Source organism: Macaca fascicularis, chromosome 19 (genome assembly GCF_037993035.2).
Source record: "Macaca fascicularis isolate 582-1 chromosome 19, T2T-MFA8v1.1".
NCBI classification, from domain to species: Eukaryota; Metazoa; Chordata; class Mammalia; order Primates; family Cercopithecidae; genus Macaca; species Macaca fascicularis.
Window position 1 is genome coordinate 60,335,305 of NC_088393.1, and position 27,947 is coordinate 60,363,251.

Sequence of the window (27,947 nt, forward strand, 5' to 3'; positions counted from 1 at the left end):
GCAGTGGTCAGGCATTCCTACAGGACCACCTCCCTCAGGATCCTGCTTCAGGTGCCAGAAATCTGGCCACTGGGCCAAGGAATGCCTGCAGCCAGGGATTCCTTGCAAGCCGTGTCCCATCTGTTCAGGGACCCACTGGAAATCAGACTGCCCAGCTCACCCAGCAGCCACTCCTAGAGCCCCTAAAGCTCTGGCCCCGTGCTCTTTGACTGACTCCTTCCCAGATCTGCTCAGCTTAGCAGCTGAAGACTGACACTGCCCCATCACCTCGGAAGACCCCTGGACCATCAGGGATGCCAAGCTTTGGGTAAATGTCACAGTGGAGCATAAGTCCATCCCCTGTTTAATTGATACAGGGGCTACTCACTACACATTACCTTCTTTTCAAGGGCCTGTTTCCCTTGCCTCCATAACTGTTGTGGGTATTGAAGGCCAGTCTGCTAGACCCTTTAAAACTTCCCAATTTGGTGCCAACTTGAACAATATTCTTTTATGCACTCCTTTGTTGTTATCCCCACCTGCCCAGTTCCCTTATTAGGCTGAGACATTTTAACCAAATTACCTGCTTCCCTGACTGTTCCCAGACTACAGCCACATCTCATTGCTGCCCTTCTTCCCAACCCAAAGCTACCTTCACGTCTTCCTCTTGTCTCCCCCGACATTAACCCACAGGTATGGGACACCTCTACTCCCTCCCTGGCAACCAATCACACACCCATACCTAATCACCCTTACCCTGCTCAACACCAGTATCCCATCCCACAACAGGCTTTAAGGGGATTAAAGCCTGTTGTCACTCGCCTTCTACAGCATGAGCTTCTAAAGTCTACAAACTCTCCTTACAATTCCCCCATTTTACCTGTCCAAAAAATGGACAAGTCTTACAGGTTGGTTCAGGATATGTGCCTTTTAAACCGAATTGTTTTGCCTGTCCACCCTGTGGTGCCCAACCGGTACACTCTTTTGTCCTCAATACCTCCCTCCAAAACTCACTATTCCATTCTTGATTTTTTTTTTTTTGAGACAGAGTCTGGCTCTGTCACCCAGGCTGGAGTGCAGTGGCGTGATCTTGGCTCACTGCAAGCTCTGCCTCCCAGGTTCCCACCATTCTCCTGCCTCAGCCTCCATGAGTAGCTGTGACTACAGGCGCCCGCCACCACGCCTGGCTAATTTTTTGTATTTTTGTTTTTAGTAGAGATGGGGTTTCACTGTGTTAGCCAGGATGGTCTCGATCTCCTGACCTCGTGATCTGCCCATTTCGGCCTCCCAAAGTGCTGGGATTACAGGTGTGAGCCACCGCGCCCGGCCATATTCTTGATCTTAAAGATGCTTTTTTCACTATTCCCCTGCACACCTCGTCTCGGCCCCTCTTTGCTTTTTCCTGGACTGAACCTGAGACCCATCAGTTCCAGCAGCTTACCTGGGCTGTACTGCCACAAAGTTTCCGGGATAGCCCTCATTACTTCAGCCAAGCTCTTTCTCATTTACTTTCTTTCCACTCCTCTGCTTCCTACCTTATTCCAAACATTAATGACCTTCTACTCTGTAATCCCTCCTTTGAGTCTTCGCAAAGCTTGGGTTGGGATTTGAGAGATCAGCCGGACACAGTTGGCAGGGAGAGCATGAGTGTTTTCATGAAGAATTATGCCAAGGTAGGTAATGGATGGGGAAGAAATTTGAGCTTTGGAGGGGGATACCTGATATCCTTTGGAAAATAAATGTTGAAGGAGCAGGACGGTATCTTGCTGCGAAGATACTCCCCTCATATTTGGACTCCCCACAACACAAGCTGCTACTCTTGTGGCTGCTCCATTATGCATCTCTCGGCAAAGACCCACTGGAATTCCCTTGGGTAACCTTTCACCTTCTCAATGCTCCTTCACTCTTCATCTCCAAAGCCCAACTACACATATCACTGAAACAATTGGGGCCTTCCAGCTCTGTATTACAGATAAGCCCTCTATCAATACTGGCAAACTTAAAAACATTAGCAGTTACTATTGCTTAGGAGAACATTTACCCTGTATTTCACTCCATCCTTGGCTACCTTCCCCTTCCTCTTCAGACTCTCCTCCCAGGGCCTCTTCTTGTTTACTTATACCCAGCCCCATAAATAACAGTGAAATGTTGCTCATAGACACTTGACACTTTCTCAAACACCATGAAAATCGAACCTCCCCCTCTATACAATTACCCCATCAGTCCCCATTACCACCTCTGATGGCTGCCGCCCTAGCTGGATCCCTAGGAGTCTGGGTACAAGACACCTCTTTTAGTACTCATCTTTTCTTTCTTTCTTTTTTTTTTTTTTTTTGAGACGGTGTCTCGCTCTGTCGCCCAGGCTGGAGTGCAGTGGCCAGATCTCAGCTCACTGCAAGCTCCACCTCCCGGGTTCACGCCATTCTCCTGCCTCAGCCTCCCGAGTAGTTGGGACTACAGGCGCCCGCCACCGCGCCCGGCTAGTTTTCTGTATTTTTTAGTAGAGACGGGGTTTCACCGTGTTAGCCAGGATGGTCTCGATCTCCTGACCTCGTGATCCGCCCGTCTCGGCCTCCCAAAGTGCTGGGATTACAGGCTTGAGCCACCGCGCCCGGCCAGTACTCATCTTTTCACTTTGTATTTCCAATTTTGCATTGCACAAAACCTCTTCTCCTGTGGCTCCTCCACTTACATGTGTCTACCTGCTAATTGGACAGATACAGGTACACTCATTTTTCTTATTCCCAAAATTCAATTTGCAAATGGGACTGAACAACTTCCTGTCCTGCTCATGACACCAACCAGACAAAAAAAGAGTTATTCCTCTAATCCCTCTACTTGTAGGGTTAGGACTTTCTGCTTCCACTATTGCCCTTGGAGCTGGAATGGCAGGTGTTTCAACTTCTGTCACGACCTTCCATAGCCTTTCAAATGACATTTCTACTAACATTACAGATATATCACAAACTTATCAGTCCTTCAGGCCAAGTCGACTCTCAGCCACCCCTGGCCCGCCCCCCTGGCTTCTGGGAGCCCCATTGCCGGGGGTGCAGGCACCCCCCGCGATCAGGCTCAGTTGTCCTCCAAAATCGCTGAGGCCTCGACTTACTGCTGAAAAAGGAGGACTCCGTATATTTTTAAATGAAGAGTATTGTTTTCACCTAAATCAGTCTGGCCTGGTATATGACAACATAAAAAAACTCAAGGATAGAGTACAAAAATTTGCCAACCAGGCAAATAATTACTCTGGACCCACCTGGACACTTTCTGAGTGTCTTGGCTGCTCCCTATTCTTAGTCCCCTGGTTCCTGTTTTTCTCCTTGTCTTATTCAGGCCTTGTGTCTTCCATTTCATTTCTCAATTCATTCAAAACCACATTCAGACCATCACCAATCATTTTATACAACAAATGCTACTTTTAACAACCCCACAGTACCATCCTCTGCACCAAGATCTCCCCACAGCCTAAATGTCTATTCCTTGTAACTCATAAAATTTTCCTTAAGGTGCCCATGCAGCCCCTAATCCCGCTTGAAGCAACCCTGAGAAACATCACCCATTATCTCTCCATACCACCCCCCAAAATTTTTGCCACCCTAACACTTCACCACTGTTTTATTTTTCTTATTAATATAAGAGAGGAATGTCAGGCCTCTGAGCCCAAGACTGCATGTATATGTCCAGATGGCCTGAGGCAACCAAAAAGTACAAAAGTGAAACAGCCAGCTCCCGTCTTAACTGACTGACCAACCTTATGACATTCCATGATGACTTGTTTCTGCCTTGCCCCAACTGATCCATCGATCGACCTCGAGACATTCTTCTTCTAGACAATGAGTCTTATGATCTCCCACCATGCACCTTGTGACCCCCTTCTCTGCTGATAATAGGTAACCACCTTTAACTGTAACTTTCCACTGCTTACCCCAGTCCCATAAAACTGCCCCACCCCTATATCTCCCTTTGTTGACTCCTTTTTCGGACTCAGTCTGCCTGCACCCAGGTGAAATAAAGTCTTTTTGCTCACACAAAACCTGTTTGGTGGTCACTTCACACGGACAAGTATGACACTGCAGTCTGCTTAAGGGTGGAGGGTGGGAGGAAGGAGAGGCGCAAAAGAAAAAAAAAACTGTTTGGGGCTGGGCATGGTAGCTCATGCCTGTAATCCCAGCACTTTGGGAGGCCCAGGTGTGTGGATCACCTGAGGTCAGGAGTTCAAGACCAGCCTGGCCAACGTGGCGAAACCCTGTCTCTACTAAAAATACAAAAATTAGCCAGGCATGGTGGCAGGCACCTGTAATCCCAGCTACTTAGGAGGCCGAAGCAGGAGAATCCCTTGAACTTGGGAGGTGGAAGTTGCAATGAACTGAGATCATGCCAGTATACTCTGGTCCAAGCAAGAAGAGCAAAACTCAGTCTCAAAAAAATAAATAAAAAAATAACTATTGGGTACTAGGCTTAATGCCAAAGTGACGAAATACTCTGTACAACAAAACCCCAATGACACGAGTTTAACTGTGTAACAAACCTTCACATGTAGCGCTAAACCTAAAGTTAAAAAATGAATATAATTTTTTAAAAATTTACTACTGATTTTTTTCTGAAGTCTCATAACGATGCAGAAAAACACATATACGAGACTTGCTCTGACACGTGGCACAGAATTGACAGTAGCGGCTCCCCAGTGAGGTTGGAAAGAGGGTGGAGGATGTGACAGGGAAAGGAGATGCTTTATGGCCAATGGCCTCAGATGCAGCTTTGCTTAGAGTTTTCCACAAAACAAATATATTCATTGGCCAGGTGTGGTGGCTCATGCCTGTAATCCCAGCACTTTGGGAGGCCTAAGGCAGGCGGATCACCTGAGGTTGGGAATTCGAGACCAGCCTGGCCAACATGGAGAAACCTCATCTCTTCTAAAAATACAAAATTAGCCGGGCATGGTGACACCTGCCTGTAGTACCAGCTACTCAGGAGGCTAAGGAAGGAGAATCACTTCAATCCAAAAGGTGGAGGTTGCGGTGAGCAAAGATCACGTCATTGCACTCCAGACTGGGCAACAAAAGTGAAACTCTCAAAATAAATAAATAACAAATATATACATCATGTGATGTTTAAGTGTAAAAGTATATATTTACTAATAATTGGTGGGGCTGGGCACCGTGGCTCATGCCTGTAATCCCAGCACTATAGGACGCTGAGGCAGAAGGATCACCTGAGGTCAGGAATTCGAGACCAACCTGGCCAACATGATGAAACCCCGTGTCTACTAAAAGTACAAAAAGATTAGACAGGCGTGGTGGCACATGCCTGTAATCTCAGGTACTCGGGAGGCTGAGGCAGGAGAATCACTTGAACTCGGAAGGTGGAGGTCGCAGTAAGCTGAGATCATGCCACTGCACCCCAGCCTGGGTGACAGAGCAAGACTCCATCTCAAAACAACAACAACAATAATAATAATAACAGGTGGAATGAGAATATGGCTCAATCCTCTAGGATACAAAAGTACTTCTCCCATTGTTGAGAATTTATACAAAGTTTTGCACCTTCAAAGTTATCACTTCAATAAGACACTCAATTAAAAAAAAATCTTAAAAACTATTTTAACAATGTACAAATATATTCACAATATAATCTGCTGATTAAGACTTCAACAAAGTGTATAATATCTATAACAGAATTTACAAATGCCTACAATAGTTTCTGGATTGGTTTACAGTTACACAGAATGCTTTAGGAAATACCATTAATACAAATGCATAATTTACAATATCCCCATTATAGCAAGAAAAAAAAAATAGATTCAGAAAATAAAATGTCTTTTAGGCATTTATTATGCCAAGTATGTAAACGATTATTCTCATTATGAGAATAATGCTCTTTTAGTGGTAAAAGATCTATTAGCTCAAGGTCCACTGAGGAGCTTTCAATCTAGCTATCCTTTCTGTAAAATAAATAGAACAGCAGCAATCTCTGGGTATTCCTTAAACAAACGATGATGATTCCACTTATATTACCTGGGCCTTCAGTAAACGACTTCTTCCAAATAAAAATAAGATTTTAGAAAGTAGTTAATACCACTGGCCCTAATCGTTTTCACTTGTTTGCATATGTTTAAGAAATTTCCCCCATGAAGTACATATTAAAAACTAACAATAATTTCTAACTCATACATAAGCCAAAGTGCTCACTCTTTTTTTTTTTTTTTTTTTTTGAGACGGAGTCTCGCTCTGTCACCCAGGCTGGAGTGCAGTGGCCAGATCTCAGCTCACTGCAAGCTCCGCCTCCCGGGTTCCCGCCATTCTCCTGCCTCAGCCTCCCGAGTAGCTGGGACCACAGGCGCCGCCACCTCGCCCGGCTAATTTTTTGTGTTTTTAGTAGAGACGGGGTTTCGCCGTGTTAGCCAGGATGGTCTCGATCTCCTGACCTCGTGATCCACCCGTCTCGGCCTCCCAAAGTGCTGGGATTACAGGCTTGAGCCACCGCGCCCGGCCAAAGTGCTCACTCTTACCATGGAAGCAAAATTTGCTCCTGAAAATAGTCTACAGAAATAATACGTAAACACATAGAACTTTGAGACAGACTAAGAACATCTTCCTATGTTTTATGGATCAAAATGCAAAGGTCTCCATTCCCTATGTAAATGACCACTTTCATTAACTTGGGATATACTGATATTACACAGCTGTGTGCATACCTATGGAACACGTGCACACCTATACCACAGAATAAAACCTGACAATGTTTCTAGTGCCAGCATATACTTTCTAGCCCCAAATGCTGGAAAGCAAATAAAAACTTAATATGAAAACTACTTTTCCAGGCCGGGCGCGGTGGCTCAAGCCTGTAATCCCAGCACTTTGGGAGGCCGAGATGGGCGGATCACGAGGTCAGGAGACCATCCTGGCTAACACGGTGAAACCCCGTCTCTACTAAAAAATACAAAAAATTAGCCGGGCGAGGTGGCGGGCGCCTGTAGTCCCAGCTACTCGGGAGGCTGAGGCAGGAGAATGGTCTAAACCCGGGAGGCGGAGCTTGCAGTGAGCTGAGATCCGGCCACTGCACCCCAGCCTGGGCGACACAGCAAGACTCTGTCTCAAAAAAAAAAAAAAAAAAAAAAAAGACTACTTTTCCTTTTTATAAATAAAGTTTTTAAGTGGAAAAACAAAGCCAACACTCCTCATTGCAACATGGACTAAGCTGTAAAAGGTTCAGAGTCAAGAATCTCTTCAGTTGTTCCCCAATGTAACAAAGCACGTAAGTTTTCTCTATTCAGGAAGTCTGATCATCTCCAGTGTTTTGTCGTAAGAACTGCTTTCCAAAATGTGAAGTAGCCATGCTGGTTAAATTCTTTCTGCTGCCCAACTTACACCCGATGTAACCATACAGGTTGGCACCTTGTAGCACCACACCCATGATAACCACCGCCAACCACTCTACTCTGAAGGAGAAGAGTGCACTAAAGGCAAATATCACCCACAGCACTGGACAGGCAATAAGTCCCAACCAAAAGATTCTCGATTCAGCCTCTGACACAGTTTTAGTCTCTTGAGAGGACTCCTTTCTAGATTCAAATACCCAGTGGCTCTTTCCATCTTCAGCAATGTGATTCCACCAACGTAGGCCAACCATGAGTCTACCTGCGACATTCTTCACTGCCCAAAAGTCACACGACAAGATAATTGTCACCATACAGGTAATAAAGCTGCTGCTGAGCAACTCACAGAGCAGACAGACGACCATTGCACTGACTCGAAAGAACAAGTGGAAAAATGCTGCTACTGGATGTCTGATTTTGGATTTTCTTGGTCTATTAGTCGTTTCCTCTTCTGCATCAAACAGTGAAACATCTTCAGTGTCATCACTACTATCCTGCTGCAACATGGCGGCCCCAACTGTAACTATTTTTACCGAAAACACCTGTTTCACAAGCCTCTCCACAGTAACACCACAATCTCCAAGAGCTTAGTGTGCTAACAATGGTTTAAAGAATCTCTAGCGGGCCAGGTGTGGTGGCTCACGCCTGTAATCCCAGCTCCTTGGGAGGCCAAGGCGGGAGGATCACAAGGTCAGGAGATCGAGACCATCCTGGCTAATAGAGTGAAACCCTGTCTCTACTAAATATAGAAAAAAAAAAAAAAATTAGCCGGGCATAGTGGCAAGTGCCTGTAGTCCCAGCTACTTGGGAGGCTGAGGCAGGAGAATGGCGTGAACCCGGGAGGCAGAAGTTGCAGTGAGCCAAGATCGCACCACTGCACTCCAGCCTGGGCAACAGAGATTCTGCCTCAAAAAAAAAAAAAAATCTCTAGTTATTATTTAGGTTGATTTCATATTTTTTTTTTTTTTTTTTTTTGAGATGGAGTCTCGCTGTGTCTCCCAGGCTGGAGTGCAGTGGCATGATCTCGGCTCACTGCAAGCTCCGCCTCCCGGGTTCACGCCATTCTCCCGCCTCAGCCTCCCAAGTAGCTGAGACTACAGGCGCCCGCCACCACGCCCGGCTAGTTTTTTGTATTTTTAGTAGAGACGGGGTTTCACCATGTTAGCCAGGATAGTCTCGATCTCCTGACCTCGTGATCCACCCGCCTCAGCCTCCCAAAGTGCTGGGATTACAGTCTTGAGCCACTGCGCCCGGCCTGATTTCATATTCTTAAAATAATGATGGAATAAAACACCTTGTATCATTCATGTCTGTGTATGAACTTTCCATTCTAATTAGTAAGATTTTTCGAGTCAGGAACACAGTAACTCACTCAATTACCTAAAAATATAGTATAAAATCAGGGAGAAAAGATTTCCCCTTGTTGGTCTCCTTTTCTAGAATTTACCACATACTTTGTGCCCATTAATAGATGACTTCCATTGGCAGCTGCTCTACTCCTGATCCACAGAGAGCTGACAGTACATCCAGTTGTGGTCCCTGAACAATCCCTGCTGCCCAACAGCACTGACACCACGGGACCCTCACCCCATCTCCATCCATGTCTGGTGTGAGCCCTTCCCAGGACCATGCCCAGTGCCGCCTCTTCCCAACTTCATGTCACTGGGTCACGAGAGATGGAATCTAAGTGAGATGAGAGGGACTGAGGGAAGGCATGGGTGAGTGCGAGCAAACCTGTCAGGCAGGACGCTTCAGACTCAGAGAAGATTCCCAACTCCAAGCCCCAGCGTTTCTGAAAGGAAGGAGACAGAACAATCCACCGAGAATATCATCTCACCTGAGGAAGAGCCATCCCTGACTCCTCTGCTTTCCTCTTCCTCTTCCGAGTTTCTTCCTCATGGACCAAGAGTCTTTAGAAGTCAATCCTAAATGTTAAAAATACGTTGTTTATTGCTCAGAATCAACACACCCCGTCCCTGCAACACAACCACACATATAAAGGAGACCCCACACTGAGGAAATATGGTCCCCTGTGCTGCCCACTGCCCCAGAGACAATAAACTCCTACAGGAAAACTCCCGCACCCTCCTGGAGAAGCCCACACACGCTGCAGCAGTGGGGAGCTGGGCTGAAATGAGCACCTCTTCAGGGCACAGACGCAGCCCTGACCAAACGCCATGCAGAGGCTTGGTGCAGTGGCTCGTGCCTGTCATTCCAGCACTCTGGGATGCCGAGGCGGGTGGATCGTTTAATCTCAGGGGTTTGAGATCAGCCTGGGCAACATGGTGAAACCCCATCTTTACCAAAAATACAAAAAAAAACGTAGTCAGGCATGATGGTGCATGTCTGTGTGTCTATGGTCCCAGCTACTTTGGAAGCTGAGGTGGGAGAATTGCTTAAGCTCAGGAGTTCGAGACCAGCATGCCAACATGTTGAAACACTCTGTCTACTAAAAATACAAAAAGTGGGCCGGCCGCAGTGGCTCATGCCTGTAATACTGGCACTCTGAAAGGTCAAGGCGGGCGGATTGCTTGATGTCAGGAGTTCGAGAGCAGCCTGGCCAACATGGTGAAACCCCGTCTCAACTAAAAATACAAAAAGCAGCTGGGCTTGGTGGGCGTCTGTAATCCCAGCTACTTGGGAGGCTGAGGCAAGAGAATCCCGAGAATCTGGGAATCTGAGATTGTGGTGAGCCAAAATCACGCCACTGCACTTCAGCCTTTCCCAGGCTGGTAAATTCCATCTAAAACAAACAAACAAGCAAAAAATCAAAAAACTATGTAGACCAGGTTCGGTGGCTCTTTCCTATAATCTCAGTACTCTGGGCAGCCAAGGCAGGAGGATACTTTGGGCCCAGGACTTTGAGACCAGCCTGGGAACACAGTGAAACCTCGTTTCTACCAAAAAACAAACAAACAAAAAAAAAATGATGGGCTTTTTGGTGGCTCATGACTGTGGTCCCAGCTACTCAAGAAGCTGAGGTAGGATTACTTGAGCCCAGGAGGACCAGGCTGCAGTTAGAGATCATGCCACTGCACTCCAGCCTAGGCAATTGGCCAGACCCTGTCTCTTAATATTAATTAATTAAGTTAAAAATTATGTGACAACAGAAAGGAATTTTTTTCTCACTTCACTGCCCCACTCCCTACCCCACTCTGGGAAAAGGGAACAGAGTGACTCAGAAGTGAATAAGTCGCTCCACTCTGGCTGAATAGGGATTCCAAGTGGAAGCTAACCTCTGAGGCCAAGATTTATAGAATGTACATATCTTACAGATAGGATTCTTAAAACTCTCAATCTCATCTGTATAATTTAAGCAAGTTTTAAGTTACGAGATTATATACAAAGAAGTCAACATGTCACAACTAATCGTATCCAATGAGCTCACCCACTCATCTAAACCCAAAGTCCCCCACCCCTTTTTTTCTTTTGAGACAGGTCTTGCTCTATTGACCAGCCTGGAGTGCAGTGACATGCTCTCGCCTCACTGCAGCCTGGAAATCCTGGGCTCAAGTGATTCTTCTGTGTCTGCCTTCAGAGTACCTAGGACTACAGGTGCGCACCATCATGCCGTTAATTTTTTTTTTTTTTTTTTGGCGGAGATGGGGGTGTCTCACTATGTGGACCAAGCTGGACTTGAACTCCTGGACTCAAGCAATCTTCTTGCCTCAGTCTCCTAAAGTGCTGGTATTACAGGCATTAGCCACTGCGCCCAGCCCCTCTTTCTTCATTACTATGCTTCCCTTTCTAATTCTGTACCTATCTCTCTCCCCTTCTCTCTCTAGCTCTTGTTTTCTTTAATTTCCCTGGGATTCTGCTCATTTTGTACCCCTCTCCTCTTCTGCTGTTTATCCCCTTCTTCCCTCCATTCCTTCTCTTCCACCTCTTCTACTCCATCCTCGCAACTTACCTAACTTCTTGCTGCTCCTTCTCCCCAATCGTTCGATCATCCTCAATCTTGATATATTTCCGTCTCTTCTCCCATCTCTGTACCTCCTCTGCTCTCCCTGTTAAATTCTCTCTTCGCTGTTATATCTCCCTGTCCCCACTCTCTGGAACCCCAGTCCTCAAGTGTCCTCCCTGCTGTGGTTCTCCTTCTGTTCTCCTTGCCACCAGCACCACTCTGCTCTGTCTGCCCTGGCTCCAAATCCCTCCTCTCCCTCACTCTGATGAGCCTCCCTCTTTGCTGCCCCTCTCCCTACATTGCTGTCCTTCATCTCTCTGTACATCTAGCTTTGCTCTACATTTCTCCAGTTGCTTTTCTCCTCCTGCTTTCTTATCGTTTTCTTTTCACTTTTGCTGTCTCTGGGCAAATCCCTCACCCATCCTCTACTTTGCCATCTGTTATGGTCTTTCTCATTCTTCTTTTGTCTGTCTCAGGTTTTCTACTGCTCTGTCTCCTGAAGCCCTTGACCCACACAATCACAGGAGGGTTTGGAGTAGGAAGCCTGCATCCCGGGGGAGCGCATTTTCCAGTGGCTGGAGCTGGGCAGACAAGAACACCCCATATCACAGGACAGGCCCCGGGAACCTCCCCAACGCGGTCTCAGGGGAAGCGGTGACTGCAGAGGGGAGACCTGGGGAACTGCAGGGCCCGGCACGAGGAGGGAGGTGGGGGCGTCTTAAGACAAGGGTGGGGGTCTGCAGGATTCCAGGACCAGGCAGAGGACGCGGCCTCCGTGGGACTGAGGTCCCTGCGCTACGCTCCAGCGGCCTACCAAGGCGAGGGTGGGAGGCGCCTAGGGAGGGAATTCAGCTCCCCGGTGAGGACTTTAAAAAGCGCGGGGCGGGAGGAGTCAGAAAACGGTTTTGAGCAGGAAAACTACGCGACAGGAAGTGTAACATTGCCCTATAGCAGAAAGACCGGGCCGGCCCAGCCTCAGGGCAACTTTAAACCCAAAAGGAAGCGATATCCGGACTCTCACGGGGACGTCTCAATTTGTCCTGGGTGAAGGAAGAAGGGCGAGAATTTCCAGGTCTGTAGGGACCCCACGTTTCAGGTATAGAAGCGCAGGGGACCTGGTAAGCCCAGACTTAATACAAGAGCGAAACTCACCGCCGCGGTGTGACCTTCACTCCACCAAACCCGCTTCCGGGTTTGCGCGAATCTGCGCACGCAGTACGGAAGCCAGGTCTGGGCGGGGGCCGGGAGGAGGTGGGCGGGGCCTTGAGGAGTAGGGGCGGGGCGGAAGGCGGAGAGACTTTCCTCTTTAGAACCGGCAGAGGGCGGGGCCAGGGCGGGACCTGTGCCTCTCTTAGCCTCCTTCTCAGCGCGTCTGTTTTTCGGGTTTTGGAGGCGAGACCGACCAGGAAGGCTGAGGCATGATTCAAAAGCCCTGGAATTGTCTGGAACGCAGATGCAAACTAGAATGGGAAATGCAAAGCCCTGCCTGGGCGAAAAGTACGATTTCATGATGACGGCCCACAGAACCAAATAGAAATCCTCTCCCTTTCTATTGTCTCACTTGGGAGAGAGTCCACCCTGTGCTTAGCTTCAGAGACTCAGGTCACTGCTTGAGATGCAGGATGGAGTGCTCAGGCCAAGGAGAGGTGAGGTCACCACCTGCGGCTTAAACACAGCAGGGATGCGGGCGCGGGAGCGGGAGCCTGAGGTCCCAGCTATTCAGGAAGCAGCGGAGGGAGGATCGCTGAGCCTGGGAGTCCAGGCCAGCCTGGGCGACAAAGGCTGGCCTGGACTCCTCGACAAACACCCCCTCCCGCAGGGCTCCCTTCCTCGTCTCTCTCTCTTGCTTTTTTTATAATAGCATTTTTGATGCTGTTACATAGGGATCCAACATTATTCTTTTCCACGTGGATATCTAGTTAGTTGTCCCAGCGTATTTGTGTAAGAGATCTATTACTTTTTTTTTTTTTTTTTTTTTTTGAGATGAAGTTTTGCTCTACTTGCCCAGGCTGGAGAGCATTGGCGCGATCTCGGCTCACCGCAACCTCCTGGGTTCAAGCGATTCTCAAGCCTCAAACTCCCAAGTAGCTGGGATTACAGGAACGTGCCACCATGCCCTGCTAATTTTGTATTTTTAGTAGAGATGGGATTTCTCCATGTTGGTCAGGTTGGTCTCAAACTTCCGACCTCAAATGATCTGCCCGCCTCGGCCTCTCAAAGTGCTGGGATTACAGGCGTGAGCCACCGCTCCTGGCTTATTTTCTTTTTTATATTTACTTTTTTCTATTCTTTTTTTTTTTTTTTTTTTTTTTTTGAGACGGAGTCTCGCTCTGTCGCCGGGGCTGGAGCGCAGTGGCCGGATCTCAGCTCACTGCAAGCTCCGCCTCCCGGGTTTACGCCATTCTCCTGCCTCAGCCTCCTGTGTAGCTGGGACTACAGGCGCCCGCCACCTCGCCCGGCTAGTTTTTTGTATTTTTTTAGTAGAGACGGGGTTTCACCGTGTTCGCCAGGATGGTCTCGATCTCCTGACCTCGTGATCCGCCCGTCTCGGCCTCCCAAAGTGCTGGGATTACAGGCTTGAGCCACCGCGCCCGGCCCCCTTACTTTTTTCTATTCTTGAGACACAGTTTTCTCTGTTGGCCAAGCTGGAATGCAGTGGCGAGATCTGGGCTCACTGCAACCCCTGTCTCGTGGGTTGAAGCGATTCTCCTGTCTCAGCCTCTGGTGTAGCTGACATTACAGGCGCGCGCAACCATGCCCAGCTAATTTTGTATTTTAAAAACCTCCTCTCTAATTTTTAGAGACGGGGTTTCACTATGTTGTCTAGGTTGGTCTGGAACTTCTGACTTCAAGTGATCTGCCTGCCTCAGCCTCTCAAAGTGCTGGGATTATAGTCATAAGCCACCATGCCTGGCCCCAAAAATATTCCTTATTTTACTCTTTAAATTTTGAGAAAATATAATGGAAAACAAAACAAAACAAAATCTTTTCCCAAATGAGAACTCATCTTCACGACGATAATAGTGAGAGAAATAAAAACCACTTTATTAATAAATAAGCCTTAAGCCAGAATATGATGGGAAAATAGAGACAAACAGCTGAGAGGTTGAAAAGAGACAAAGAAACTTCGCTATTCTATACAACCCGTTGAATACACGTTTTCAAGATAAACACTAATCAGCCCTCAGGGAAGAGGACTTAACAACACCCTTGGTCACACATAGTTCATCCTGGCTCACACCGGTAATGGAGGTGGCCATCTGTGTCAACTAATTAGCTTCATCTAGAGGGAGGGGGAAAACCCCAACCCGTGCCTTTTTGACACGTGTGAGTTTTACAACATAGCGACAGGTGCCCTCTCTGGTCAGGTGCCTGCAATCCAACAGAAACTGATGTCAGCAGTAAATAATAAAATTTAGAATATATGATTAAGTATTGAGTTTACGTGAACACAAAGCTTGAGGATAGCCACCTGGAAACATCAACTCCAGATGAATGGGATCAGCGTTCCAAAGTAGAGACGTTAAGGTTTCACATACAGGGAAAGACAGAGAATCTTTAGCAGAATCATGACAGTTTTCATTCAAGACCAGTGCATAGGCTGCAGCAACTTGTTTGGTTATGGACTGATACAATTTGAGGAAGTCTACTTTATCACTCCATAAGAAGTAACAATGATCCCATGAGGTCTTAGCTCTGGGGCTGCTTAGTCTTCCTAATTATTGACAGGAAAACTCTTTTTTCTTTGAGAGGGAGTATTGCTCTGTCGCCCAGGAGTGTAATCTCAGCTCACTGCAACCTCCACCTCCTGGGTTCAAGCAGTTCTCCTGATTCTAATTGTCAGTCCCCTCTTCAACCAGCCCCCCACTCCACCCCTTTACGGAGGTCCCTGCCCCTCCCCACTACGCTGCCCCAGTCTGAGGGGAGCTCGCCCGCCCCGCCTCCAGGACTCTACCTGCTCAAACAAGGCGCTTTACATTAAAACCATTTTCTGGCCGGGCGCGGTGGCTCAAGCCTGTAATCCCAGCACTTTGGGAGGCCGAGACGGGCGGATCACGAGGTCAGGAGATCGAGACCATCCTGGCTAACACGGTGAAACCCCGTCTCTACTAAAAAAAATACAAAAAACTAGCCGGGCGAGGTGGCGGGCGCCTGTAGTCCCAGCTACTCGGGAGGCTGAGGCAGGAGAATGGCGTGAACCCGGGAGGCGGAGCTTGCAGTGAGCTGAGATCCGGCCACTGCACTCCAGCCTGGGCGACAGAGCGAGACTCCGTCTCAAAAAAAACCAAAAAAACAAAAAAAACCATTTTCTACTTAAGAGGAAAAACGATTCAGCGTTCAGTACTGATGGCCCACTACAATATGTTGTTTTACCTTCGATTGTTTGAAACACTAACTTGAAACGGGCAGGAAAGGTCTATGATATTAGGGGTAATATCACGGCACATCAGAACCAATCCACCAATCAGAACCCGGAGGATTTAGTCCAGGCCGGCAAGAGGATGACGGTAGGCGACATCCGGGGCCCAATTGAGAGAGCCCAAACCCGACCCTTGCAGGCCCACGCCCTTCAGAACAACACCCCCTCCAGACCCCGCCCCCAAGATGACGATAACCCTCTGGTTCTGCCCTTTCCCGCTGTATGGCCTGACCCCCAGGCAGCCTCCTCCCTCTTGCCCCGCCCCAGTCTTGTTCCAGGTATCGCCTCCACGCTCTAGCTGTCCTAGGTTCCTGTTTAACAATTTATACACTCATGTACCACAGAGTCCTAAGCACAAATATGGACGACACCAATCTCTGGTAATGTATCTGACTGAGCGTCTGCCTCAAGAACATAACAATAGCAATACTGAGTGAAATATTAGTAAGTTTCATGTATGTATATAATTGATCATTTATTATCTGCAGCTTTAAATTGGCTAAAATTACATAGCATGGGTTTTTATTTTAATCAAATATTAGAAATCTATCATTCACAAATGGAATCTAATCACACAAAGTTGAAGAGCATTTCCCTATGTTGAATAAATATGAAGTCGTTCAGAAATTGGAACTGATTTAGTGTTTTGCATTACACCTAGTTCTTTTCTTTTCTTTTACTGTTTTTTGAGACGCAGTTTCTCTCTTGTTGCCCAGACTGGAGTGCAATGGCGGCATCTCGGTCATTCTGGAACTGATTTTGTGCTAGTCTTTTTTTTCTGTGTTCATGAGCTTGTGAACCAAAAGTATCTAACAGGTCTCAATCAATTTAGAAATCTATTTTGCCAATGTTAAAAATGCACCCCGATAGCCTCAGGAGGTCCTGACGACGTGTGCCCAAGTGTTCAGGCTGTAACTTGATTTTACTCATTTTACAGAGACATGAGACATCAATCAGTACATAGATGTACATTAATTCGGTCTGGAAAGGTGGAAAAACGAACTGGGGGCTTCCGGGTCACAGGTAGATAACAAATGATCACATTCTTTGAGTGACTGATCAGCCTTCCACTGAATACACAATTTATATATGAGAGGGAGTAGAGGATAGTCACTTATGCCTTAGTCTGGTTCAGTGGCTCTGAATTTTTACATAAATAGGGCAGGTGAAGCAATCGGATAGGCATTTGTCTCAGGTGTGCAGAGGGACGGGTTCTGTCCCACGCTTGGGCAGATAAGCTATCAGTTTACCTTACCAAGGAGTAATTCAACAGAACTATTTTAGGGTGAAGATCCTGAGGTTCCCAGTTAGTGAGGGGAGTATTGTAGCTTTTCTCCTTCCTTCCTTCCTTCCTGTTTTTTGAGACAGTTTCACTCTTGCCCAAGCAGGAGTGCAGTGGCCCAATCTCTGCTCACCGCAACCTTCACCTCCTGGGTTCAAGTGAATCTCTTACCTCAGCCTCTTGAGTAGCTGGGATTACAGGCAGGCACCACCATGCCTGGCTAATTTGGTATTTTTAGTAAAGATGGGGTATCTCCGTGTTGGTCAGGCTGGTCTCGAACTCCCAACCTCAGGTGATCACCGCACCCAGCCTCTCTGTAACTGTTTTTTAAATACTTGTAGCTATCTTGTCTAGGAATAAAATGGGAGGCAGGTTTGTCTGACACAGTTCCCAGCTTGACTTTTCTCTTTGGCTTAGCAATTTTTATTTTTCTTTCACAAGCTTGTGACTGACATAATGCTTTGACACACTGATATTGCTTTATATAGATTTTTCCATAACAGTGAAGTCCAAGGGTCTATCATGAAGTGGGTTAGGAGAGACGAGAAGATTCCCAGGAGTCTCCTGGCCTCAAGCAACCATCCTACCTTAGTCTCCCAAAGTGCCAGGACCACAGGTGTGATCCACTGAACCCAGTGGAGTCTCCATCTCAAAAAATCCAAAAGCAGTTCACAAATTATGGATCTCTATGGAATTACATCATTTTACTTTATCTTTTTGAAATGAAAAGTCTCACATATTTATTGTTGAACCCAGCCAATGTATGCATTCATAACAAAGTCAGAGAGAAAAAATACATTAGCAATAAAAAATGTCCAACTCTCCAGATAGTGGTGACATTTTCAGTTTGATACGGTAACGTGATTGTGACGCTTAGACAGCATAAATATGTGTGCTATCTCATCTGCAATTCTTTATAGACCCATCTTGGTTCTTCTCCAATGTACCCTTTTAGAGTCGTACCCGATTTTACTACCAGTTTTCATCTGAATCCACTAGAGGAATCGGATGATTTTACTTTTGTTTCTTGGCCAGGAATCTCTTAATCCTGAAACTCTCTTGAGAGAACATGGTGAGAAGCAGAGTCAAGTGCACACTACGATGGTGAAGAAAAGAAAAGAAGGGGCTTGACATCTTTATTTATTTTTATTTATTTTTTGAGTCGGAGTATTGCTCTTGTTCCCCAGGCTGGAGTGCAATGGTGCCATCTTGGCTCACTGCAACCTCCACTTACAGGGTTCTAGCGATTCTCCTGCCTCAGCCTCCCAAGTAGCTGGGATTACAGGCACCCACCACCATACCCAGCTAATTTTTGTATTTGTAGTAGAGATGGGGTTTCACCATGTTAACCAGGCTGGTCTCAAACTCCTATTTTTTCAGCTGTTAGCTGTCAGTCCTCTTCATTACGGCACAAATAAGATTAATTTTTGTCTGTAAAACTGATGTGGATGGTCTGCCTGCCACTCCATGCATCACTTTCAACATTGTCTTGTACCAACTCAAAATGAGTTATCCATTTACAAACTGGCGATTTTTGGGGGGCATCATCACCATAACATTTTCATGAAGGATTAATGATTTAATTATGTCTCTACCCAAACTTTACCATAAGTATTCTTTTGAGACAGTGTCTTGTTCTGTCACTTACACTGGAGTGCAGTGGCATGATCACAGCTCACTGCAGCCTCGACCTCCCAAGCCCAAGCCATCCTCCCACCACAGACTCCACAGTAGTTGAGACTGCAGGCATATGCCATCATGTCCAGATAATTTTTAGATTTTTTTTGTAGAGAAGGGGGTTTTGCCATGTTGCCCATTCTGGTCTTGAATACCTGCGCTCACATGCCACACCTGTCTCGGTCTCTGAAAGTGCTGGTATTACAGGCCTGACCCACTTCATCTGTTCTAATCAGAAAGTTGATGTTTTTTCTTGTTTCAATTTTAGCAGAATTTGTACTGCTTTGATATAGTCTCTTTTCAAACTCATGTCTTATCCTTCTGAGTGCCTCAAACTAGAGCCTGTTCAGACATGTTAAAACAGATTTGTATCGGTTCATTTGGGTGTAAAGGGTGTGAAATTTATGCACAATTTTCTCATAATATGTATTTTTCCATGAACTTCTTAAGGACCCCTTGTACAGGCAACTGTATTCAAGAGGATATAAAAAGGATTGTAGATATTCAAGTGCCACTTATTTCTGGGATGCAAGGATGGTTCAACATACTCAAGCAAATCAATGTGATAAGCCACTTGAACAGAATGAAAGGTGAAAACCACATCATCTCAATAGATGGAGAAAAAGCATTTCACAAAATTCAACATCCAGTCATCATGGATATCCAAAACAAAATAGAGAAGGAAATTTACCTCAACAATAGAAAGAGCATCCATGAAATGACCAATGCAGAAATAATCAAGCAGGGAAAATGGAATGCTTTTCCTGTAGAATTTCACATGATGCAAAAATGCTCTCACTCCTTCTACTCAATAAATATTGGCTGTCCTAGCCAGAACAATTAAATAGCAAAACGAATGAAACTCATCCAAATCAGAAAGAAGTAAAATTATATTAGTTTGTAGATGATGTAATCTTCTGCGTAAAAAAATCATAAATAGTCAACCAAAATACTACTGTAACTAATAAACACATTCGGTGTATTTACAGAATAAATTATCAGCATCAAAAATTAGTTGAATTTTGATACATTAATAAATAATTATAAAATAAAATTTAAAAACACTTTCATTTGCTAGAGATCTTAAAGTAAGAAATACTTAGGAATAAACGTAAAAAGGTGAGAACTTTGTACCTTTAAACCTATAAACATTCATCAAAATGATTAAAAACTTTATATAAAGAGAGATACAACACATATTGATGGATTGGAAAAATCAATACTGTTAAATAATTATTTAACCCAATGTGATTTAGATTCAACACAGAACCCGTAATAATCCTTATCCGTTTTTGTCAAAGAAACAAAAAACAGGTTGGGAAAAGTGGCTCATGTTTGTCAGCCAGGCTGATCTCAAACTTCTGACCTCAAGTAATCTACCCGTCTTGGCCCCCTGAAGTGTTGGGATTACAGGCATGAGCCACCACACCTGGCCCAGTCCTCTTAATAGAAACACTTAAATGTCAATTAATGTTTGAATTCAATGTTAAGTCAACTCAAACTCAAGTCAATGCTGAATTGACTCTAATGTCAATTAATGCGTGATGGTTTGTTATACTCATTGCATTGGAACAATTATCTCCCAAATGAATTTTCTGATGTTCTGCAAGGAGGAACCTCAGACTGAAGATCTTGCCACATTGATGACATTTTAAAATTTCTGTCCAGTATGAATTCTCTGATGTCTAATGAGGTGTGAACGTGAAGTAAAATCTTTGCCATAATCATCACACTTGTGAGGTTTCTCTCCTGTATGAATTCTCCTGTTTTGCATAAGATGAAGTTTCATTGAAAACCTTGCCACAATCATGACATTTGTAATGTTTCTCCCTCCCAGGGAGGGTGTAGAGGTTTCCCATACCTGTGGGTTAAGGTGGGGAGGATATGAGAGGAAGACACGAAGGAGGCTTTGAACTGGGGGGAAAGGTGGCAATGAGGTGAGGCTGTAGCTGAGAAATAGTCAGGGAAGCAGATAATTTGGTTAAAATGTCTTGACCTAATAAGGAAACTGGGCATGTGGGCATAACTAAAAAGGAGTGCATAAAAGAATGTTGTCCAAGTTAGCACCAGAGTTGGGGAGTTTTAACGGGTTTAGAAGCCTGGCCATCAATACCCACAACAGGTATGGAGGCAACGGAAACAGGCACTTGAAAAGAAGGTAACTTGGAGTGGGTATCCTCCATATTGATTAAGAAGGGGGATGGACTTACCCTCTACTGGGAGAGTTACCTGAAGTTCAGCATCCGTGATGGTCCAGGAGGCCTCCAAGGCAATATCAGGCAGCATTAGTCTTCAGCCACTAAGCCGAGCAGATCTGGGAAGGAGTCAGAGAGCCTTAGGCCAGAGCTCTAGGGACTCTGGGAGTGGCTGCCAGGCAAGTTGGACAGTTCAATTTCCAGTGGGGTCCCACACAGATGGGACATGGCTTAGGAGGAATCCTGGGATGTGGGCGTTCCTTGGCCCCGTGGCCAGATTTTTGGCATTTGAAGCAAGATCCTGGGGGAGGAGGTCCCAGAGGAACACCTGGCTGCTGTAGTTCAGGTGTTTTGAAGTTGTTGTGTGCTGGAGATGTGGCTGGGGTTTTTCTCACAGCGGAGGCAAATAATTGCAACTCTTCTCTATTATCATACACCTTGAAGGCGAGGTTAATTAAGTTCTGCTGTGGGGTTTGAAGGCCAGAATCTAATTTTCAGAGCTTTTTCTAATGTCAGGAGTGGATTGGGTAATAAAGTGTATATTGAGAATAAGACGGCCTTCTGGTCTCTCTGGGTCTAGGGCCGGAAAGCGTCTAAGGGTTGTTGCCAAACGGGCCATGAACTGGGCCTTTTTTTTTTTTTTTTTTTGAGACGGAGTCTCGCTCTGTTGCCCAGGCTGGAATGCAGTGGCCGGATCTCAGCTCACTGCAAGCTCCGCCTCCCGGGTTTACGCCATTCTCCTGCCTCAGCCTCCCGAGTAGCTGGGATTACAGGCGCCCGCCACCTTGCCCGGCTAGTTTTTTGTATTTTTTAGTAGAGACGGGGTTTCACCGTGTTAGCCAGGATGGTCTCGATCTCCTGACCTCGTGATCCGCCCGTCTCGGCCTCCCAAAGTGCTGGGATTACAGGCTTGAGCCACCGTGCCCGGCCTGGGCTGTTTTTATATTTAATGAAAAAGAGCCTAAATGCTAACTGATTTGGGAGAGGTCGGCTAAAGAAAAAGGAGCATTAACCTTGACTATGCCTTCAGCTCCAGCCACATCTGTAAGACGGTTAGAGAAAAAACTCTTTCCCGTTCATCTGGGGAGAGGGTAGAAGTTAGGATGACATTTAAGTCACTCCAGGTTAAATTGTAGGACAGAGTTAGATATTGGAATTCCCATATATATTTAGTGGGGTCTGGTGAGAAAGAGCCTAAGTGCTGACTGATCTGAGAGAGGTCTGATAGAGAAAAAGGCACAGGTACCCTGACTATGCCTTCAGCTCCAGCCACCTTTCTGAGGAAATTGTTGGGCAGGTTCGGGAGAGCGAGCTGCAGAATGAAACTGTAAGCCAGACCAGGTGTGAGGAGGGGAGGTGATAGAAGGATTATAGGGTGGAGGAGTGGAGGCTGAGGAAGAATTGGGACCTGGCTTGGCCTGGTGAGGAGCAGCCTGGGGAGGGGAAAGGTCAGATGGGTCCATAGAACAGAAGGATTCAAAGGACTCAGAGTTTGGAGTGGAGACTGAAGGAACAGGAGAGAAAGAAGAAAGATTTGGGATGAGTCACATTGGGAGCAGAGATTAGGAAGGGACTGATGTGTAAAAGAATGCCTGGACATCAGGCACCTCAGACCATCTGCCCATTTTACGACAAGAATTATCTAGATCTTATAGGATGGAGAAAGTAAAAGTGCTATTTTCTGGCTATTTAGAACAATTGTCGAGTTTGTATTGGGGTCAAGCGGTGTTGCAGAAGAAAGTAAGGCTTTTAGGTTCTAGGTCAGGTGTGAGTTGAAAAGGTTTTAAGTTCTTGAGAACACAGGCTAGGGGAAAGGAAGGAGGAATGGAGGGTAGAAGGTTGCCCAAACTGAAGGAGGCAAGCCCAGAAAAAAGAAAGGGTAGAGACACGGAGAGATGGGGGTGGAAGGTAGTTGCCCCCCAGGGGAGGTGTTGCTTGCCACCAAGGTGAAGGATCAAGGTAGTCTTCCCCACGGTGATCAGACACCTCTGAAATGTGGGTGAACAATCAGGCAGGTGTCCCCTCAGTGATTAAACACCAAGGGAAGACTGTCTTCCCGTGTCCGTGACCGGCGCTGCAGTTTTGGGTTCACGGATAAAATGCATCTCCTCTGTCTCTACCAGAAAAGGAAAGGAATTGAAATTAAGGGGAGAGATTGAAGGGTGGCACAGAAATTGAAAGGAGAAAGAGGTTGAAGGATAGTGAGAGAGGTTGGAGAAGAGAGTAAAAAGAGGCCGCTTACCCAATTTAACATTGGTGAGATGTTACTTGGGCTGGTTGGTCCGAGGACCTGAGGTTGTAGGTGGATCTCCTCATGGGGTGAGGGTGAGGATAGGGAGCTGGTCTCCCAAAGGAGTCCCCCTGTCCAGGGTTTTGTCACCAAATGTCATGCACATCCATGTGAAGAGAGTCCACCAAACAGGCTTTGTGTGAGAAACAAGGCTGTTGATTTCACCTGGGTGGTGCAGGCGGGCTGAGTCCGAGAAAGGAGTCAGCAAAGGGTGGTCGGGTTATCATTAGTTCTTAAAGGTTTGGGATAGGCGGTTGAGTTAGGAGCAATTTTTTGTGGGCAAGCAGTGGCTCTCACAAAGTACATTCTCAAGGGCAGGGAGAATATTACAAAGTACCCTTCTTAAGGGCGGGAGAATATCACAAAGTTCATTATCGCAAGGACAGGAAGGGTGTATTGTCATAAGGTCAATTGATCAGTCAGGGTGGGGCAGGAACAGATCATAGTGGTGGAATGTCACCTTTTGTGGTTCTTCAGTTGCTTCAGGCCATCTGGATGTATACATGCAGGTCACAGGGGATATGACAGCTTAGCATGGGCTCAGAGGCCTGACAATGGGAGATAGAGGCAAACAGCTGAGAGGTTGAAAAGAGAGAAAGAAACTTCCCTGTTCTATACAACCCATTAAGTACATGTTTTCAACATAAACACTAATCAGTCCTCAGGGGAGAGGAACTGATAACACTCTTGGTCACACATAGTTCATCCTGGCTCTACTTGTTAACATAGTTGACCATCTGTGTCAGCTACTTAACTTCATCCAGAAGAAGGAAGAAAAACCCGAACCCATGTCTTTTTGGCAAGTGTGAGTTTTACAACATGGTGAAAGGTGACCTCTCTTGTGAGGCTCCTACAATACGACAGAAACTGATGTCAGCAGTACATAATAAAATTTAAACTACATGATTAAGTATAGATCATTTGAACACATAGTTTGAAGAGCGCCACCTCGAAACGTCAACTCCAAATGAATGGGATCAGCATTCCCAAGTAGAGACGTTAAGGTTTCACAGACATAGGGAAAGCCAGAAAAGCTTTAGCAGAATCACCACATTTTCCATTCAAGACCAGTGCATAGGGTGCAGCAACTTGATTGGTTACAGATTGATACACTTCAAGGAAGGTACTTTATCACTCCAGAAGAAGGGACAACGATCAGAGGAGGTCTTTCTCTGGGACTGCTTAGTTTTCCTAACTACCTACAGGAAAACTCTTAGAAGTTGCGCCTGCATACCACTGGACTCAGGTTGCATGACTACATTCCTCTCAAGGCTCAGAATTATTTAAAGGTCCATAGCTTTAAATTGGAAGTATTTAAGGTTTGAATTACTTAATTTCTTACTGAGATACAAATATTATCTTCCTTGTTGTTTGCCTTTCAAAGAGAGTTCCCAAGTCCTTCAGAAATATATCCCTGGGGCAGGCACGGTGGCTCATGCCTGTAACCTAACCATAGCACTTTGGGAGGCTGAGGCAGGCGGATTGCCCAAGTCTGGGTAACATGGTGAAACCTCGTCTCTACTAAAATATGAAAAAATTATCCGGGCATGGCAACATGCTCCTATAGTTCCAGCTACTTGAAAGGCTGAGGCAGGAGAATTGCTTGAACCTGGGAGGTGGTTTACTTAAAGTAAGAAATACTTAGGAATAAAAGTAAAAAGATGAAAAGTTTCTACTTTGAAATCTACAAACATTCATCAAAATGATTAAATAGAGATACAACCCATATTGATGGACTGGAAAAAATTAATATTGTTAAATGATTATATAACCCAATGTGATTTAGATTCAACACAATACCCATGAAAATCCCTATCAGTTTTTGTTAAAGAAACAAAAAGCAAACTGGGAAAAGTGACTCACATCTGTTGGCCAGGCTGGTCTCAAACTCCTCACCTCAAGTGATTTACCCATCTTGGCCCCCCAAAGTGTTGACATTACAGGTGTGAGCCACCCTGCATGGCCCAATCCTCTTAACATAAACACTTTAATGTCAGTTAATGCTTGAACTCAATGTTAAGTCAACTCAAACTCAAGTCAGTGCTGAAATGACTCTATTGCCAATTAATGGTTGATGGTTTGTTATACTCATTGCATTTGGAACAATTATCTCAAAAATGAATTTTCTGATGTTCTGCAAGGAGTAACCTCAGATCTCAGACTGAAGACCTTGCCACACTGATGACATTTGTAAGATTTCTGTCCAGTATGCATTCTCTGATATCTAATGAGGTGTGAACGTGAAGTAAAGGCTTTGCCACAATCATCACACTTGTGAGGTTTCTCTCCTGTATGAATTCTCTTATGTTTTGCATAAGATGAAGCTTGACTGAACACCTTGCCACAATCATCACATTTGTAAGGTTTCTCTACTGTATGAGTTTGCCAATGAACTGCAAGGTGTGAACGATGTCTGAAAAATTTGCCACATTTGTTACACTTGTAATATCTCTCTTCATTATGGATTCTCCAATGATTTGCAATGGTTGTAGCATTACTGAAGACTTTGTGACAATCATTACATTAGTAAAGTTTCCCTATAACATGGATTGCTTGATGGTGAATAAGTGTTGACTACCCACCAAAACCTTTGCCACACTCATTACACTTGTACGGTTTCTCTCCAGTGTGAATTCTAGTATGTAGTGTCAGGTGTAAAATACTCCCAAAAGCCTTGTCACAAACCTTACATTTGTATGGTTTCTCTCCAGTGTGAATTGTCCTATGTCTTTCAAGGTGTGATTTGGGACTGAAAACTTTGTCACATTCTTCACGTCTGTAAGGTTTCCCTCCAGTATGAAGTCTATGATGACGTGCAAGGTTTGATTGTTGATTAAAAACCTTGCCACATTCATTACACTTATAAGGTTTCTCTCCAGTATGAATTGCCTTATGAATTACAAGAGCTGAATTTTGACTGAAGGTCTTGCCACACTCATTATACTTGTAAGGTTTCTCACCAGTGTGACATTTATGATGGCATGCAAAGTATCGCTTCTGATGAAAGACCTTGACACATACATCGCATTTATATTGTTTCTCTTCTAAGGGCATTATTTGGTGTTCCCTTAAGAATGAGCTACAGCCGGGCGCGGTGGCTCACCCCTGTAATCCCAGCCCTTTGGGAGGCCAAGACGGGCGGATCACGAGGTCAGGAGATCGAGACCAACCTGGCTGACATGGTGAAACCCCGTCTCTACTAAAAAATACAAAAAACTAGCCGGGCGAGGTGGCGGGCGCCTGTAGTCCCAGCTACTCCAGAGGCTGAGGCAGGAGAATGGTGTGAACCCGGGAGGCGGAGCTTGCAGTGAGCTGAGATCCGGCCACTGCACTCCAGCCTGGGCGACAGAGCGAGAGTCCGTCTCCAAAAAAAAAAAAAAAAGAATGAGCTACAATTGGCGGCTTTGCCACTCTCATTACATTGGAAAGATTTCTCTCTCATGTGTACTTCCTGTTTTTGTGTGAGTAATGAAGAATGCAGGAAATTCTTCCCATACTTATTAGAAATATGTGTTTTGGGCCTACAAGAAATTATTTGGGATGTTGAAACTGAGGAAGCATTGTTGATAGACTTCTCAATTTGATTATCAATTTTCTCTTCAGTCGGAAATATGTGCAGTTCAGGCAGATGTGAATGAAAGCTTGATTCAAGCTGGTCTTTAATAGGCTTGTTTCCAGCATGCCTTTACTCATATTGGTCTGTACTCCCAGTCATCTTTTCTATTTTTGTCATTGGTGCTTCATGGCCATTTCTTCCATCTTCTTGACACTGAAACACAAAGTCATGAATATCTTTCTCAATTTCCTGGAAGCAAACATCTCCAATGTGATGACTTGCTTGTCTTTGCAATGTCCCTGTGTGGATCACTTCTGTATTGCCTTGCCCTGTTGATGAGAACATATTCATCATGCATTTGGAAGAGATAGCTACAAAATATAAACACCAATATGTTTCCAATTAAGTACAGATGGTAAATAATACTAAAATGTGTATATGACACAAAAAACAATACTTATTTTTAAACTTCCCAAACATGATCTTCCAAGTTTAGGAACACAAAAGGAGTAAGGTTCTTTAATAAATAAGGACAATTACATGTACTTCAAATTATTTGTACGGAAGCCTATTTCCAACATCATGACAAAACACTGATGGGGGCAAACATGTATAAGCCTAAAGTAAGGAGTATTTTTCCAATGTGAACTTAAGGTGTATAACTGTTTGCAAAAAACATATCACTGTCACATCAAAGAAGAGAAAAAATATATATTCTTCATATTTGCAGCATATTTACTGTGTACAAATAAAGGCTAAAGAACCACACAATATACTATATCGATAAATAATCCACAACAAGCTACTGTAAGGACAACCAAAATCAATGGAAATTCTGTATTGTCAAACAATCATAGCACTGAGAAAATAAGAAAAGATTACAAAAATTAGCTAGGCATGGTGGCCCATGCCTGTAGTCCTGGTTACTTGGGAGGCTGAGGCACAAGAATGGCTTGAACCCAACAGGCAGAGGTTGCAGTGAGCCGAGATCACATCACTGCACTTCAGCCTGGTTGACAAAGTGAGACTCTATCTCAAAAAAGAAAAAAAAATTAACAGAGCATTTTTCTGAATAACTGTCATAAAATTACTTATATCCATGCAGAAAAGGCATGTTGTGACATTTTTAAAAAGTTTTTTGTATTTTTATATTTTTGAGATGAAGTCTAGCTTTATCATAACAGGTTCGAGTGCAATGGCCTGATGTCGGCTCACTGCAACCTCTGCTTTTGGGTTCAAGTAATTCTCCTGCCTCAGCCTACCGAGTAG

At 45.2% G+C, this 27,947-nt stretch overlaps 1 protein-coding gene, 1 long non-coding RNA gene and 2 pseudogenes across 29 annotated transcripts in view; 1 reads left to right on the forward strand and 3 right to left on the reverse strand.

Annotated features, from left to right (window-relative positions):
- LOC102140483 (uncharacterized) overlaps positions 1-12,448 on the reverse strand; it is a 24,947-nt gene extending 12,499 nt beyond the window's left edge. For 26 of the 28 annotated variants that reach the window (XM_005590241.4, XM_005590238.4, XM_045378529.2 and 23 more), the window contains exons 1-2: positions 12,411-12,448; positions 9,192-9,279 (exon numbers count right to left, since the gene is read on the reverse strand). In XM_005590241.4, the coding sequence (XP_005590298.3) occupies positions 9,192-9,206 (15 nt within the window). In that variant the 5' untranslated portion in view covers positions 9,207-9,279; positions 12,411-12,448. Of the gene's footprint in view, positions 1-9,191; positions 9,280-11,264 lie in introns of all 28 variants that reach the window. The other 2 variants (XM_065535825.1, XM_065535836.2) reach the window with 1 other exon arrangement.
- On the reverse strand, positions 7,105-7,869 carry LOC102140095 (Golgi apparatus membrane protein TVP23 homolog B pseudogene; annotated as a pseudogene).
- The window catches only part of LOC135968565 (uncharacterized), a 17,179-nt gene continuing 1,424 nt past the window's right edge, over positions 12,193-27,947 (forward strand). The window contains exon 1 of the long non-coding RNA XR_010583452.1: positions 12,193-12,330. This is a non-coding gene — a long non-coding RNA (uncharacterized lncRNA). The remainder of the gene's footprint in view (positions 12,331-27,947) is intronic.
- LOC135968560 (uncharacterized) overlaps positions 24,722-27,947 on the reverse strand; it is a 13,639-nt pseudogene continuing 10,413 nt past the window's right edge.